Raw genomic sequence first — 17,212 nt, forward strand, 5'->3', positions numbered from 1 at the left:
TTTCCTAGTTCCTGAATCACTTCAGCATAATAGAAGATTCCCAAAACCACTTACCCCATTTGATGCCATTCAGCATTAGGAAGCATTTAAAAATAATATAATTATTATAGGCTACATTAAATGAATGGAAACTTAGAAAACATAGGATTAAGAACACATCAGAACTAGAAAGGATTAGGAATATCTAATTGATTTTACAGTATATAGAAGGCTGAGGCCCAGAGAAATCAAGTCACTTGCTCAAGGTCATGCAGTCATTAATGTTCTAGCTGGGACCTGAACACAAGTCCCTTGGCTGTTAGTCTTATGCTTTTTCTACTACAGTTGCTGCCTTTCAGAGGAATGACACTTTGGAGAAGACTCATCAAAGAAAACATGCTGTAACTAGAGGTATAGTCTTATGTAAATTTAATATGAGCTGGACACAGCCCTTGGGAACCATTTCATGTACTAATACAAATCATTCTTTTGAAACCACCATTCCCTGGGTAGAACCAGCTATGGACTATCAATTCAGTTTAAAAAAAAAAAAAGTGAACAAGTGAACGTTTTTCATTCAGTCGAATGCTACCTCTTCTCAGGAAGAGAGGGCTAAAACATTTCAAAGCATACTTTCTAGAGTCCTTTTGATCCTTACTGCAACCTCTGATGGTAGCAGGTCAAGTGACTAAGTCCTTGATTCACAGAGAAGGAAAAGAGGCAGGAAGAAGATGAGTGACTTATCCAAGTTCATACAGCAAGTTAGTGGCAGAACTGATTGCAGTCCAGGGCTTAGACATCTTGTCCTAAGATTTTTCTTCTACATCATGTTGCATTGCTCTGGGGTTTGCTTCTACTTTTAATACTTGGACTTCCGGGGTAGTGATTAGTGGGAGGAAGCATTCCATCAGAACCACCGTGAACCAGGACCTCCAGAAGCGAACTGTACTGTTTCACCTTCATCCCCTGTTCTCTTAAAAGTGTCAAGTTCAGGACTAACTGTGTGGAATGCTGTTTGAAAGACCAGGTGTCCTCAGTGACAGTTGAACAGATTAGCCTACAGTCACATGGGAGTTTAAGGTCAACAGGTAGAAAAGTGAGACTAAGAGAAACAAAGAATTTGAACAGAAATTAAAGTGGACAGTAAATGCTGATCCATGATTAATGAGAGTCACCTTGTGCACATGCTGAGGGCTTTACCTGGTTTTCAGATTACGATTCCTGCCGTTCAGGATCATGTCGCTTATTTGTCAGAATAGAGGCAGGAAAAGTGTACATTGAAACATGTACCTAGATTTTTTCCCTCATCTAATTAACTTTGCAGAGTTAAGAAGTGGTTGGAATAGAGCTAAACCTAGACTCTGAGGTTATTCGTGAAGTCCAGTGGTCCAGGCTCCCTCACTTCAATCATCAGGTCACGACGAGGCAGAAAGATCCCAATGCTGTTGTCTAAGGCAGGATTAGTTTCCCTTCTCAACTAGTTGGCGTGGTAACCATGACACACGGGAACCTGGAAGATTTTTATTTTCCTTTTGTGATTTCCTTATGAAATCTCATCATGTGCAAAGCTTTACTGGACAAAGGAAAAGCATTTGTATGACCCATGACCCTTGGAGCCCAAACAGCATCATGAAGAGAAAGTGGCTATCAGCTTTAAGGGGGTTCCTATTGAGTCTTGTTCTCTATTCAGAATGTTCTACGTTTTTTTCTCATCAAGTGTGGGAATGACATTTATCTTAGCAGGTTACTTGACTACACTGGATGGCATCATGCCGAACCAGTGTAGGGCACTGACCCAAGTCCTGGGGGGCTCCTTGGACCAATAGACTATTTTACAAACCTGGGAGGTGGGAGGGATGGTATATTTTTGATAATCAGACATTCCAATGTAATGTTTTCCTTAGAGGTCACCCCTCCTTCGTTAATGTTATCGTGAAAAACATCAAGTGTGTTCTTTTCTATTTTCGTATAATAAATGGGCTTTGCTTACCAACATCTCAATGGCAAAGAAGAAATACTGTACAAAACTGCAGGAAGATAAACATGTGAACACTTTCTATGGGAAAAAAAAAAAAACAAAACTCTTGAGTTTCCGGTCGTCTTCTTTTGAAACTGTAGTGCGTATGTTAAAACGTATTATCATTTACAGTATTACTGAGTCACGTGCCACTGCTGTACCTGATGTGTCCGATCTGGATTAAACAGACCATGTGCCACAAAGCCTCAAGTGATCACGGATGGTTATTTCCCTACCGTTTCTCCTGCTATCCGCTAGAAACTAAGAGTAATTTGAACACGGAGGGGTTTTCTGTCTTGCCGGAGAGAAGCCACAGCATCTCTGCAGGGTGCGGACGGGGCGGTCTTATCTTTCCTCCCCTCCTCCGTGCAAGCAGCCCCTCTACCATGGGGACCATGGCTCTTGCCCACTTGTATGTTTGTCAGAGATGTCCACAAGCACTGTGTTGCCTTTGTCAACAGCCCTGTTTTGAGCCCCAGCTCTGCATTACTGAAAGAAAATCTGTCTTTACAGATCGGTATTGGTTCTGCTGAGAATACTGAATCTTTTCTCCTTCCTCTAAACCAGGGTCTGACACTGAAAAGAAACCCCCAAATGAAATGCTATGTAGGGTAGGGCAGGAAGCTCTGGAATTGGGGGATGGAGGCTCTCATTTAGGTTCTCTCACTTCCTTGCATGACTTCCCTTCAGGCACTTTTCTCTTGGCTTCAGTGTGTTTCATCTTAAGAATGGGGGTACTGTATTAGATATCTTGAAGACCTGCTCTAACCTTACTAATTCTGATTTAGGTAGTGAGAACAACAGGCATTTTCATATTCTACCATCAAGTGAACGACACACATCCCCAACAACAATGGGAATCCTTTTAATTTCCCCACAACCACATCCCAGTCAATGAAAACCGAAATAGAAAACATCAAGGCCAATCCATGGTGCTTCAAGGCCTTAGAAGTTGGCTATGAAATACAGGTGCTCCTATCCTTATCACCCACTAGGTGTCACTACAGATCCACAGCTCACACAATCTGGAGCCCAGGAACTGGAAACCAGATGTGCACTGAGCAATGCATGTTTGTTTTCACTGAAAAGCCGTGTTAACTGGGACATATGTGCTTGTTCAGAGGCACAAAACCATATTCTGCCAAAACAAGAGAACAACCTGGTAATGGATCCAGTTCCAATGGTCAGCTACGACTATCAAAAATATCCTCTTATTTTGAAAGATTAACAGACTTATTTATATTTAGGGGAGGGGAAAAAACCCCTAAAACTTCAAACTATTCCCTTGTCTCATAGGATTTGGTCTTCACATAGTATAATTCCTGTTCAATTGTTATTATTCAGGGGTTTAGTATTTAGATCACATGTTTCTAAAAGGTTAGGTATTACTGTAATACTTATGCTAATTTAGAAAATGTTACTTTTTTATTACGCAAAAATCAGAATTATCCACAGCTGCAGGTTTCCTAAAGATCTCTCTACATGTTAATACTGCTAGCCTAATTTAAGTTAAAGCTTAACTTAATAGTTGTGGTCAGTACAGTTTAGCACTCTACAACTCAGACGTTAAACCAATTCACAGTGGCCTTTATCCAAATCACCTGAATTTATAAAGGCTCTCTATATTCATGAAATTATTCTCTTCCCTAACTATATTTTCTCTTATTAGTCATATAATTAAGTCTTAGAAACTGGGAGGGAACCTAAAAATCTAGTCTAGCTCCCTCATTTAATTGATGGGAAAACTAGACCCTGAGAGGTCGTATGACAGATAGAAGATAAAGGAGGCAGCAGCAAACCCTCCACCAGGACAAATACTCTTTCCACTACGTCACAAAGCATTCACAAGCGAATTTACCTAAAACCTATCTATGGTTCCTAACAGGTGACGGAGACAGGCACCTCAACTGCCAATTCTAAACAAAAAAGTCTTCCATATAATCATGCACAAATAGCGGCAGGTTCCTTCCACAGCCACCCTTCTCTGGGATGGGAATAGCTGAAATTTTCCAAGGAAATGCTTATGGAAAATGAAGCTATCATTTTCCTGTTATATGTATCCTCACCTCCAGCTTATATTTCTAGTAAAAAGAAAAAAAAGCAAACACAAAATATGACAAAGAGACCTAAAGAGAGAATCCAATTAATTTCAAGACTAATGGGTAACCTCATCTCTAATTAAGATGCAGCAGTATTCTAATTAAAATCCCCTAGCAATGACAGACTGTGAACTTGGCTGTAGTGTGGGGGAAAGGGTAGAAGAAAAGAGGTAAGTTCAATTATATAGCAACGGGATCTTACTGAAATGTGTGTAATTAAAGTCTCTACCTCTCAATGATATGCTGGACCTAATTATGGATTTGCTCTTTACAGAGTTAATCTAATTCATTCTAACTTGGCAATACATGTACAGTACAGAAACGTGTAAGTAAAGCCTACCATTGCCCAACCTGGATGACCGGAATCCAAGTGAAACAGGAGTTCAGGGGGGTGCTTAGGTGAGTGGTGGACAGTAAATGACAATGGCCGTGGATGTTTATGGACAGCCCTGGGAGTAAATGTTTGTACTGCCTAGCTACTATGTATGTATACAGGAAAGAACTTTCCTTTTAAAAAGTAAATATGTTTCTATCTGTAACAGGCTCTCTCACCACAAATCCAGTTCACAAAAAGGTTTGGGACCCAAGCAAGTTATCATGAAAGGATTGCCCCAGAGAAGGGATGAAAGAATGTGTACAGCAGCCCGGGCCCTCTCATCCACAGAGAATATGTTCCAAGGTCCCCAGTGGACCTTGCCTGAAACTATAGATGGTACTGAATCCTATATATACCCACATTTTTTCCTGTATATAAATATGTGTGTGTGTGTGTGTGTATATATATATATGTGTGTGTGTGTATATATATATATATTTCAGTTGATAAATGAGGCCCAGTAAGAGATTAATAGTAATAACAGAACAATCACAACATACTGCAAGTTACGAGAATGTGGTCTCAAAATCTTGCTGTAATGTACTCACCTTTCTTCTTGTGATGCTGGGATGCTAGGATGTCCATGTGATGGTGAAGGATATAGGCATTGTGACATAACATTAGGCTACTATCAGCCTGACAATATATCAAAAGGATTGTCTGCTTCTAGACCACTATTGACTGGGGGGGGGGGGGGGGGGGTAACTGAAACCACAGAAAGCAGATTCCCAGATAAGGGGGAACTGCTGTAACTTCCAATCATATTTTTTCTAACTTGTAATTCATAGATGCATCATCTCAGAAGAATGAGATGTTCCCCACTGGGTGTCATTAAAAGTAAAAACTGGGAGAAAATTTAAATTAAAAACATTACAAGTAAAAACTGAGGGGAAATTTCTAGAAGACATAAGATTAGGACACACTGTGGGAAGAGTTTGAACAGAATGAATTCAAGCTTCCGAAAAATACTTAAAGAGCTAGAACTTTCCCTTAGCCTCCCAGCAGAGTAGTGCAGTTCTTAACCTGGATTCCATACATGGGCTTGAGAGGATCTATGAACCTCTTAGAATTACACATACAGTTCCTGTTTACAGAATGGAACTCTTCAAATCTATAGCTTTCATCTAAATCATAAAAGGGTCCAAGAACCAACAAAGAGTAAGAGTTACTCTTTTTCTTAAGAAACAAAAATAAGGGGCACCTGGGTGGCTCAGTGGGTTAAAGCCTCTGCCTTCAGCTCAGGTCATGATCCCAGGGTCCTGGGATCGAGCCCTGCATTGGGCTCTCTGCTCAGCGGGGAGCCTGCTTCCCCCTCTCTCTCTCTCTGCCTGCCTCTCCCCCTACTTGTGATCTCTGTCTGTCAAATAAATAAAATCTTAAAAAAAAGAAAGGAAACAAAAATAAGACCACCATTGATGATCTTGAGCTATTTAATACACAGTAAAAACAGACAGCTTTCACAATCTTAAAAGACATTCAAAAGATGAACAATAAACATGTCAATAAACATTTGGCTAAGTTTGCAGTTTTACTGGTAACAAATATTTTTACTGGAAGCAAAAAGCAGGAAAAGTACCTTTAGGAAAGTCTGAAGCAGTATTTAGTCCTTCCTGCCTAAACATAAAAGGGGATTTTCTGATCTACCATGCTACAAATTTCTCCAAGAACACACCTCTATGGAAATATAGTCTAAGCCTTTTGTCAAGAACTCCACAGCATAAACTTGACATTTTTTTAAATCTCAACTGTTTTTATTTTTTTAAAGTAAGCACTGGTGTAAGTCTTTTTAAATGTTTCTTTTTCAAATGGCTTACAGAAAATGGCATCCTTCGGCTCCATGTCCCCAAAATTTCCCTTCAAGAATCTGATCTGTGAAGTTTCTTTAAAAAAAAGATAATGTACCTGGGTCAGGTAGGTCAAAACAATCTGAAAAATAGAGGTGTCCCAGAGGGAAGCCTCAAGACTTTTCAAATTCCTCAAAACTGCCACTCTACTATAGGCCAAGGAGGTTGGCTATCCAAAGGTATCACTCGTTGGTATTTCTGGATGGTGCGAGGTGCTGCCTATGATCACTGGTTGCCTCGCATCATTTCTTGGAGATAAACGGTATTCATGTGATAAGCTGCCATCCAGCTTGGATGCCTCTGAGCATTCCAGTAATACGACTGAGAAGCAGCAGCATAGTACTCCTGCCATGCCCTGTAGTACGCCCTCCAGTACTCCTCATAATCCTGATAGGCATCAGAAAAACTCGGATGGGTTTCCCTGTGGCAGTCATACCAACCATCATCCTGAGGTTCTGCCGGTGCGCGATAGGAAGACCGCCTGGGAGGGTTTCTCCGGCTTTGCTTGGCTCTCTGGTTAGCCCCCTCTTTATGCCTGGCCTTTGTCTGGATTCCAGGTGATTCTTGATACTCTGCTGGATTAGGGGTGTCGTTTCCATTCAGAGGTTGTTCCAAAGAAATATGACCATCCACAGGAGTGGATTCCGAGTCTTTCAGCTGAGTATCTGAAGAGCCTTCCAAGTAGGACTTATTTCCTTTGCTCTGGGAAGAAGTCCTCGAGCTGTAAGAATCACTGTCACTCTCTGAGTCTCCAGACTGACTACTACTTGCCAGTATCGGCACTCTCTCCTCGGGAATTCTATTTCGTACAAAACCATTCTGAGGATTCACAGTCTGATCCCCAGGCCCCGTGTAATGCCTGATGATTTCCACAGGTTTCTCTAACCCCTCTTTAATATAGTGTTCATAATCCTCTACCAATTCTGTAAAAGTCAAAGAGTATGGCAGATGGATTTTAAAGGAAGACAGACAAGGAATTTTGGGCAGTGACACAGGTAAAGCTTCTTTGACCTGGTGCTGATCGGTAGTGTTTTCAACAGAGATCTCAACAGAAGTCTTCGTATGCTCTTCCAATTGTATGCCACAGCCCACTTCTTTTGGTGACATTGCTCTTTCTATGATTCTACACTCTGAGTGGCTTTTCACAGGAAGATTCTGTTTAGTATTATTTTTTGATTTGACTACTAGTGAAGATACAGAAGTATTTCTAGATGAAGCCACGTGGTTACCATGAGCTTTCTGAGTTTGAAAGGTTCTCTCCATTTTTTGGATCTGCTTTCTTAAGGGCTGCGCAGGTACACTTGCTAAGCCATACGTATGCATAGCTGCTTTAACCTCCACGTCCCAATCCAAACATTCTTCCATTAGACCAGAAGGAATGGGATCTACATAAAAGAAACAAAAGAATACTAAAATTTTGAGCTGTTCTAGACCAGCAATTTTTGAATGACTTCATAAAGCCTTCCATGGTCAAATAAGGTTAAGAAATAAAATATACTAATAATATACTGAGAAGCTTAAGGAGTACATTAGTATTTCAAAAGACCTAAATAATCCTTGCAGTAAAGAAATATGCCCCCAAATATGCAAGACCCATCCCAAACCCACAAGCAACATCTCCCCATACCTCCCACTCAAAAAGGACTTGGGCTAGGAGTAAGGTTCAAGTCTGCAACAATTCTCCCAACTCCTCCCTTTTATCTCAGTAATGCTGACAGCAAAACAAGATGTTAGAAAAGTGATTATGCTCCCCAAACCTTGTCAGCTGGGAAATAGTAAAACTACAACTTCACACCCAAGTAAATCTGCCACTCTTACTCCCAACAGGGAGAAATCACTGCCCCCAACAATAGAGAAAAATCTCTAGAGGGGAAAAAGTTAGATGACTGCAAAAAAGATCTATGGTCTCAATGGCACGTCTGAGTTTTTTAAAAAAATTGCCGGCTCCAGCTCTCTAAATTTCCTATTCCATCCAGGTGGAAAAATTCGCTCCCACCTACATACTCTGACCTTCCCAAAGTGTGATCAGTTTTCATCTTAGGCAGACAAAACATACAGAGCCCTGAGTTACAGAGGTCTTGCCTGTTTGTTGTTGCTACTGGTGCTCACGTGTATGTACCCACGACGTAATCCCTCAGATCAGGATTCTTCAGATGGGGCTCCTGAACCCTGTCTGTTCAGCCAGGGCTGAACAGGGCTTAGCGGGAGTCAGAGCTCCTGCTAAGGTGATATCCTTGCTTGCCTATACCTATCAAACAGGACGATTTCTCTCCCATTCCTGCCACAGGTACTTCATCTGAGCAGTCTACTGTCTTACAAGTTCCCACTCCAATATAAATCTAACACCACAAATACACTTTCTCATGATTTCAGGGCTCTATGAACACTAAAAAGATCCAAATATGTCCTTTTCCAGTATCCAAAGGCAAATTTTCTTTTTATCACTAGATGCTATGATAATGAATCCTACACCAAAAGTCCTAACCCTCTTATACCAATTTTCAATTTACTATTTCCACATTATAATCATTTGACAGGTTACCAATAGACTTACACATAGAATTAACATACTATAGTGTCCAAAAACTGACAGAGAACCTAAAGACCATTTCTAAAAACAAGTACTTTCTAAACCAGAACACAAGTTTGGAGCAATTAAAGAAATTTGTAAAAAGATCACAGAATGAGTGATTACAAAGCCAGAACTCATTCCCAGACTTCTGCTTAATCTAGCTTTATAAAAACCACTAAAGGAGTTATATATAAATTAGTAAAATATTCCATGCTGTATTTATTCAATAACTATATATCTGATATTCTACAAGATCATGTATGTTATATATGTTTATATATATTTACACACAATATGTCCATATACACATGTATATACACATAAACCCTATAACACTGCATACATTATCATATATAGCAAATAAACCACATTTCCACAGGACAGTTTTTTAAAAATTTTCAAGAGAACATTAATAGTTTCAGACATGCAGTTTCCAAGGTGGAACTTAAAAAACTGAGCTTGACAAATGATTAACTAAAATCAAAAGAGAACATTTCAGGGGTGCCTGGCTGGCTCAGTCAGAAAAGCATGCAACTCTTGATCTCGGAGTCTTGAGTTTGAGCCCCATGTTGGTGTGGAGATTACTTAATAATAAATAAATAAATAAACTTTCAAAAAAAGGAAAGAAAGAAAACACTTCAAAATTTTCAAAATAGCATTCAAAGACACTACTCCTTCTTCATAGTGATGAAGGAGAATATGGCAAAAATTACCTTTACAGTGACAAAAGTAATAAAATATATGCCCTGTTATATAAAAGGATAAAATGAAATTACAAGGTTACAAGCTAAATATGAAGCCAATACAGTAGTAAAACATTTTTCATGTGCCAGGAATTAGCTTGCAATCTTCTCCCTGTTGCTTATGAGCTATTAGAACTTAGGCAAATTACTTAACTTCTCAATGCCTTGACAGCCTCATTCATAAAAAGTCGGTAATAAGAGCACACCCTTCACAGGGCTGTGGTGAGAATTAAATGAATTAACAGGGGCGCTTGGGTGGCTCAGTTGGTTGAACGACTGCCTTTGGCTCAGGTCATGATCCCGGACTTCCAGGATCGAGTCCCGCATCGGGCTCCCAGCTCCTTGGGGAGTCTGCTTCTCTCTCTGACCTTCTCCTCTCTCATGCTCTCTCTCACTCATTCTCTCTCAAATAAATAAATAAAATCTTAAAAAAAAATTTAAAAATAAATAAATAAATAAAACGAATGAATTAACATACTGAACAGAACCCAATATCCTAAGTACTCCATATCAGCTATTATTTTTATGCCTATAACCAATATGATTATTCTCTTGATGGAAAAACGAACGGACAAAATATACCTGGTAAAGGCAGAAGGTTGATGTTACATTTCTGGGCGATTTTCATCATCATGTTTTCTTCTTCTCCCCGACAACAGTAGGTCACTGTCAACCCCAAAGTACCTAAAGTGCAGAGGGAATGTTATGTAGTAGATCAGTTTCACGTAAGTGATGCTCCACCTGTCACATCTACAATTCTTCCTCCTAAAGAAAGCAGCCAAACTTTTTTTTTTTTTTTTTACCAAAACGGCCAGCTCTGCCAATCCGATGCATGTATGTCTCCCAATCCAATGGTACATCCAGATTTACAACCAGGTTCACCTTCTCAGCATCAATCCCACGGGAAGTCTTGAAGAAGAGAACAAGTGTCTGCATTAACTGCTACACTGGCATCAACACACATCCGACTGTTCTGATATAACCAGCAGCCAAGTTAAGAACAGGAGGATGATCAGGAGCAAAGGGAATTCATTTCTAATGACCAGTTTCAAGAATAAAGATAAAAATACAAAAGACTTTGAAGAAAGCAAATTGCCCAGCACTGGAAAGACAATTCCCTTCTGCTATTCTTATCAGATACACCCACATAAAATAATAAATGAAACCTGTGCATCTGATAAAAGAGCCCAAGTCAAGATGGCTTAGTCACCCAAACTGAAAAGGCAATTTACCAAATCTGTGGAAATGAGGACTCTGCAATGAAATTGCTTCAGTTTGGCCATAGCATCAAGACGCTGATTCTGATTCATGTTGCCTAAAAACACCCCAAAAGAAAGTCATATAAGAACAAGCTAACACAAATTTATCAAATCCACAAAAAGCAGAAATTTTAACTACCAGTCTTAACACTTGAAAAATATACCAACCGAAGTTAATTCTCTCCTTATATGCAATTCTAGATTAAGACCTAGTCAGAATCTTTTAAAATCTGGTTAGGCAGGCAACTTGATATTCAAAAATTAATTTTAAATGGTGACTAGGTTATGCCTGCAGATATAACATTATATCTGCAAAGTTACATATGAAGTAGAATAATTCTTAGGAAAATAAAATTGCTATAATCAGCTCTTTATAAATTTAGTTTAGAAGCATGATCTATGGTCAAAATATTGTCCATTAGAGAACACTCTCCCCAATATCTCATGACACATAATGACTAGACAAGCTTAGGCTAACAGGTTAAAAACTAAGCTATCAATGAAAACTCTAAAAAGGATCTCACTGATCAAAAATTCCTTTAAATCTTTTATTCCTATTAGGTCAGCAGTAATAATTTTGCTTTGTGTCAAAAATGAATCATCTTGGGCACCCAGCTGGCTCGGTGGGTAGAGCATAAAACTCTTGATCTCAGGGCTGTGAGTCTGAGCCCTACATTGGATATAGAGATTACTTAAGAATAAAATCTTAACGGGGCGCCTGGGTGGCTCAGTGGGTTAATAAGCCTCTGCCTTCGGTTCTGGTCATGATCCCAGGGTCCTGGGATTGAGCCCCACATTAGGCTCCCTGCTCAGCAGGGAGCCTGCTTCTCTCCACCCCCTCTGCCTGCCTCTCCACCTACTTGTGATCTCTGTCAAATAAATAAATAAATAAAATCTTAAAAAAAAAAAATTCATCTTTGCCTTCCACAAGACCTTAAAGCAGTTAATTCAGTAGCAGTTCTTAGCATTTTTACAATGATTATGGAAGAAGCAACCTATTTTTCTCTGAAGATGACAAAGACAAACTTTATAAAATTATTAAGTTCTTCATGGACAATTCATCCCAATTTTCTAATTTCATATTATATACCAAGTTATTTCTTGAAGAACAAGAATACCACTACATCAAATCCCAATATAAAATTCACCTGGAACTTCCTTTACTCTGAAGACTCAGTGTAACCTCACATTCATAAGGCAACTCACAAAGTACTATTTCTTCCTCCTGACTCTGGACAGGCTTCAAGTCAAAATACTAAACACAGATTAAAGTAAGAGCTGAACTTACCTGAAATGCACTCAGCAGGAAAGCCTTTAGAAGAAAGGATATCTGCCAAATGTTGTGCTCTATGAAAAGTAACACAGAGGATTATAATTTTATAAATACAGCCCTAACACCTTTTATTCCACAAGTACCCCAGGTGACCCCTTAAGGTACATTACCTGCTGTGCAAATTAGAAAAAACTAAGGCTTGATTAAATGGAATTCTGCTGAACAGTTCCTGTAAATGCTGAGCCTTTTCCTCAAAAATCTTATGGGCCAACGGGTATGAATTGACAATTTTGTAATATTGCTTCAAACCTACAAAGAAGAGTCTTCTATTAAAACAAACATATTTGCTATATCCTAATAGCAAATATGAAAGCAACAGCCAAATAGGCAAGGGAAAGCTCCAGAATATCACAAACCAGGAATCTAAGTATCCAATACCTATACTCACCTATGAGACTTGGATCACTGGAATTTAGTCTTACAAAAGTGGGATCTCTCATGTACTTTGTCAAAGCATTAGCCAAAAATTCAGGGTAGGTAGCTGATACTGCCAACATCTGTTTACTGGCAGGCAAGGAAGAATAAATCCAGCTGTGAAACAGAAGAGAAATACACGCCATGGAAACCAATCACAGTAACTACCACCTGGAAAAGCTAAAAAGAGACACTTTAGGACACCATTTTAATAGTCAAGGAAGTTATTTCTCTTACTTTATTTGCTCCTGGAAGCTGCCTTCTTCTAAAAGCTTATCTGCTTCATCAAGAATAAATAGACGTATACTGCCTGGATTCAAGTAGTCAAGTTCTATCAGTTGTTTAATTCTGCCTAAATTCCAGAAAAAAGCATATTGAAATATTTAAGAGGCACTAAATGTGTGCAAATCTCAGCCAATATTGTTACCCTACTTACTCACAGGTTATACTGCTGACCTTCTTGACCCAACCCTCATTATTATGTATTTAAACACTGAACCACAAATCAGAAACTGAGTTCTGATCTTGGCTAAACCCATTATTTTTCTCACATTTCACCACCAGTAAGTATGGATCATAACACTGATCCCATCAAAAGACTTGAATGCTAAGACCCTGAATACTAAATTCTGCTTTGAGTGATTCGTGAATGAATGATTAATAGAGAAGCAAAGAATCCCAATCCACGGCCTAGATAGGCTTCGTGAGAATCATTTCATTCCTTCTCTTCTCAGAAGCCAATTCTATACGTGTGCTTAAACATCCTTCGGAATGGAGATTTCATAAGTTCTGCTGGTAATCCAGTCATGTGTCTGTATCTTACTGGTCTAAGCCTCTTCATTTATAATATTCAAATTAATTATCATATTTATTAAAGAGTCCCATATTTTTACCTTAATTATATCACTTCTATGAAATGAAAAGTGTTTGGTTCCTTAAAAGCCCCAGTTATGAACAGGGTGATATCTTACCAGGAGAGCCAACAGCAATATGACACTTTTTAAGTCTGGTTTTGTCTTGTGATAATGGAGTCCCTCCAATAAAGACATGACACTCTAAGCCTTCCATTTTTATTCCAATAGCTGTAATAACAGAATGTATCTGTACAGCAATTTCTCTTGTAGGAGCCAAGATCAAAATCTAAAAAAGCATAAAATATATATACCTTTAACAAGTCAGTGGAAGAGGTACATGTGATTGGCACATTCGTACTACAGTGAGCTATTTTTCATTTAAACGATCATTTTAAATGATGGGTTTTTATAGACAAGGGAAGCTATTGCATTCATTTACTTATGTATTCATTCAACAAATATTAAACAAAAACCTACTTTACATACTAAGCAACATGTAAGCTGCTGTAGAGTCAACGGTCAACAACAGACAGTCGAGGGGTGCTGGGTGGCTCAGTCAGTTAAGTGTCTGCCCCGGACTCAAGTCATGATCTCAGGGTCCTGGGATCAAGCCCCACATCAGGCTCCCTGCTCAGTGGGGAGTCTGTTTCTCCCTCTCCCTCTGCCTCCTCCCCATGGCTCATGCACGCTCTCTCTCTCTCTCAAATAAATGAATAAAATCTTTAAAACAAAAAATAATACACAGTCCTTGTTCTCATGGCACTTTCATTCTGCTTAAGAAGATACACAATAAATAAACATACATAAATTATGACATACAATGAAAAGTGCTATAAAAAAAAAATCAAACAGGGAAAAGAGAGAAGTGACAAGGAAGGAAAGGAGTTGTTTTAAATGGGGCAATCTAGGAAGGCCACTAAGAGAGTAACATTTGAGCAGAGACCTAAATGTAAACCACAGACCAGAGCTAGCTACGTGACACCTGGGGAACTGTTTTCAAGAAGAGAACACAGCAAATGTAAAGGCCTTGTGACAGTAATGTTCTCAGTGTAACTGAAGAACAGCAGGGAGGCCATGTCACTGGACCAAATCAGGGTCAGATATCTAGGTCCATGAAAAAGGAGTCTTGAGACTCACAGTGAGAACTCTGCAATGTAACTATCAACTGAAGGACAAGGTAAAATTACAAGTTCTCAGCTACGGGAAGAAAAAAGTTCCTTAAAATAAAGAAAAAAAAAAAAACTAGAATAAATATGCCAAAACAGTTAACAGCAGTTTTTTTCTGGGTAGGTAAGAGTATGTGCCGTTTCTTGGTACTTCTTTCTTTTCTGAATTTTCCAATTTTCAAAAATGAATATGTATTACTTTGAGAACACAAAGATCTGACAAATTTGGTTTATGGAACTCATGCAGCATTTTGGCATTTCACCTACTGCCAAATTGTCAGAAGCCAAAATCTTGAATACGTCTCAAATTCACAAGTAGAATAGCTTAGGTCCTTGGGAAGCAGAAGGACTTCCTATGTGCACAACCCAGAATTTGGTGGTTGTAAGACTCAAAAAGCTTTGAATATGGATGTACTGGCATACTGTTTATACATAACAAGGGCAAAGCCAAACTTTGTTGAAGAGACGAACCCCAAACCTAAATCTCTTATTAATTTGGGTAAGGCCATCTTTAGATCTACTCCAAGAGAACCTAGAAGATGGGAGATCAACAGGACACACTCACAGAGGCTCTAAGAATCACCTGCAGTTGCAATAGCCAGAGCACCATGTTACCATCAGTCAGGCCAAATACTAAATCCTACAATTGAGTCAGCAAGTAAAAGAATAAAGAACTATCTGTATTTTCAGGTAATGAAAAAATTGACACCCATGGCAGACTTAATCTATTTAATAAGATGCAGTAACAGATGGGGCGCCTGGGTGGCTCAGTGGGTTAAGCCTCTGCCTTCGGCCCAGGTCATGATCTCAGGGTCCTGGGATCGAGCCCCGCATTGGGCTCTCTGCTCAGCGGGGAGCCTGCTTCCCCCTCTCTGCCTGCCTCTCTGCCTACTTGTCATCTCTCTCTCTCAAATAAATAAATAAAATTTAAAAAAAAAAAAAAAAAAAGATGCAGTAACAGAAACTTCCAAACTTCCAAACTTCCAAACGCTAATGACGAATCCTTTGTCACCATCCACACCACCAAGCCACTCAACGGTTTTAATATCTACTTTACTTCTATACTCTTCATATGGCTTAACTCAATCATTCATCAAATTCATCTCTTCTGTCTCTCAGGAGCTACTGGTACTGCATCCAACCTGTGATAAAATCCACATAACATACCCTCCTCCTCTGGGTTCTCAGAGCTACACTCACCTGGGTACTTAGGTTTTCAAGAACAAGCGAGTCCAAAGCAATGGTAGAGAACACACAGGTTTTCCCAGTGCCAGATTTGGCTTGAACAATTAAATCTGAGGAGGAAATTAATTAATTAATTAAAATAATAAATAAATGTATACATATATACATCTGTATGCACATATATACATATACATGCACATATATCACTAGCCAGTACTGACTAAAAAAAGCTTCGATACCAACATGAAATCAAAGAACCAGAAGGGTCTCCTCCAGAGAGGACCCAGATGGCACCTCCGTTTTTAGTTCAAAAAAGCATGAGGTCATATCCAGAAACATGCCTCTTCCCTGAACCTCTACCGTTCATCTTCTGGAACTGAGAGCCACCGGTCGTCGTGCAAAGGGCAGTAACCATCTTCCAAACGAACACCGCGCCTCTGTTTTACGAGAGGAAACGGAGTCTCGAAGGCGCAGAGCGCCTGGCCGCAGGCAGAGGCCTGCACCGGCGGTCGCCCTGGGGCTCCTCCCGGACCCTCCCAGCCGGAGCACGACCCCCGCCCTCACCGAGCCCGCAGCGCCCGAGAGGGATGGCCTTGAGCTGCACCGGCGAGGGCCGCTCGAAGCCAGCCGCGCGCAGCCCCTCCAGCACCGGCCGCGACAGCAGCAGTGACTCGAAGTCGGCCGGCTCCGCCAGCAGCACGTCCCCCGTGCGGGTCCGCGGACCGCTGACGTCGTGAGCCGTCCGCAGGTCCCGCACCGGCCCGGGGAATGGCTCCGAGGCCGCGAGCTGTGAGGCCACACGCTCCGCCGGCATAGCGGCCTCCACCGTCGCTAAGGCCGCTGGTGCTTCAAACGCCGCCGCCATCGTCGCCGCGCCGCCGGCTCTCGCGATACTTGAAGCGAGGGAGGGCGCCTAAGAGCGAGAAGAGGAAAAACTTTATTGGCAGTCCTCCCGAGGAGACACGGACACGCTTGGCCTGGGAGAGGGGTGAAGGGACGGAAACCGGAGGCTTAGGAAGTCTCGGAAACAGCGACAACGACAAAATATGTGGCCCGAGGAAGGCGGGAAGAGGGAAGAGAGGAAGAAGGAGGCTACCGGGATGCGGCCGCGGGCGGCCTGCAGAGGGCGCCGCGCGCTCACGGTGGGGGCGCAGCCCCGCCTCCCGGGCCTCCGCGGGCGGTCCGGCCAGCCCCGCGCCCCGCCCAGCCATCCTCACAACGCGGGCTTTGTGATGCGCGTGGGGCGTCACGCTCCCCGCCTCCGGGATGCGGGGGAGGGCGCCGCTGCCGGGCCTGTCTCCGCCCGCCCGGAGCTCCGAGCACAGCCAGACCGGACTTACCCGTTGTCCGGTCCGAGTTTGTCCCGGTATC

The 17,212-nt window shown here is 41.0% G+C and overlaps 1 protein-coding gene across 1 annotated transcript; it reads right to left on the bottom strand.

Moving 5' to 3' along the window:
• Positions 1-5,879: 5,879 nt before the first annotated feature.
• On the bottom strand, positions 5,880-16,748 carry DDX20 (DEAD-box helicase 20). Its single transcript, XM_080801594.1, has 11 exons — positions 16,406-16,748; positions 15,857-15,951; positions 13,608-13,776; positions 12,874-12,988; positions 12,611-12,753; positions 12,333-12,471; positions 12,178-12,236; positions 10,863-10,945; positions 10,434-10,539; positions 10,213-10,314; positions 5,880-7,700 (listed from the first exon to the last, which is right to left on the bottom strand). The coding sequence occupies exons 1-11, from the start codon at positions 16,704-16,706 to the stop codon at positions 6,541-6,543; spliced, it is 2,472 nt and encodes an 823-aa protein (XP_080657720.1). The 5' UTR covers positions 16,707-16,748; the 3' UTR covers positions 5,880-6,540.
• Between the last annotated feature and the right edge of the window lie 464 nt (positions 16,749-17,212).

Source organism: Martes martes, assembly GCF_963455335.1.
Source record: "Martes martes genome assembly, chromosome: 4".
NCBI classification, from domain to species: Eukaryota; Metazoa; Chordata; class Mammalia; order Carnivora; family Mustelidae; genus Martes; species Martes martes.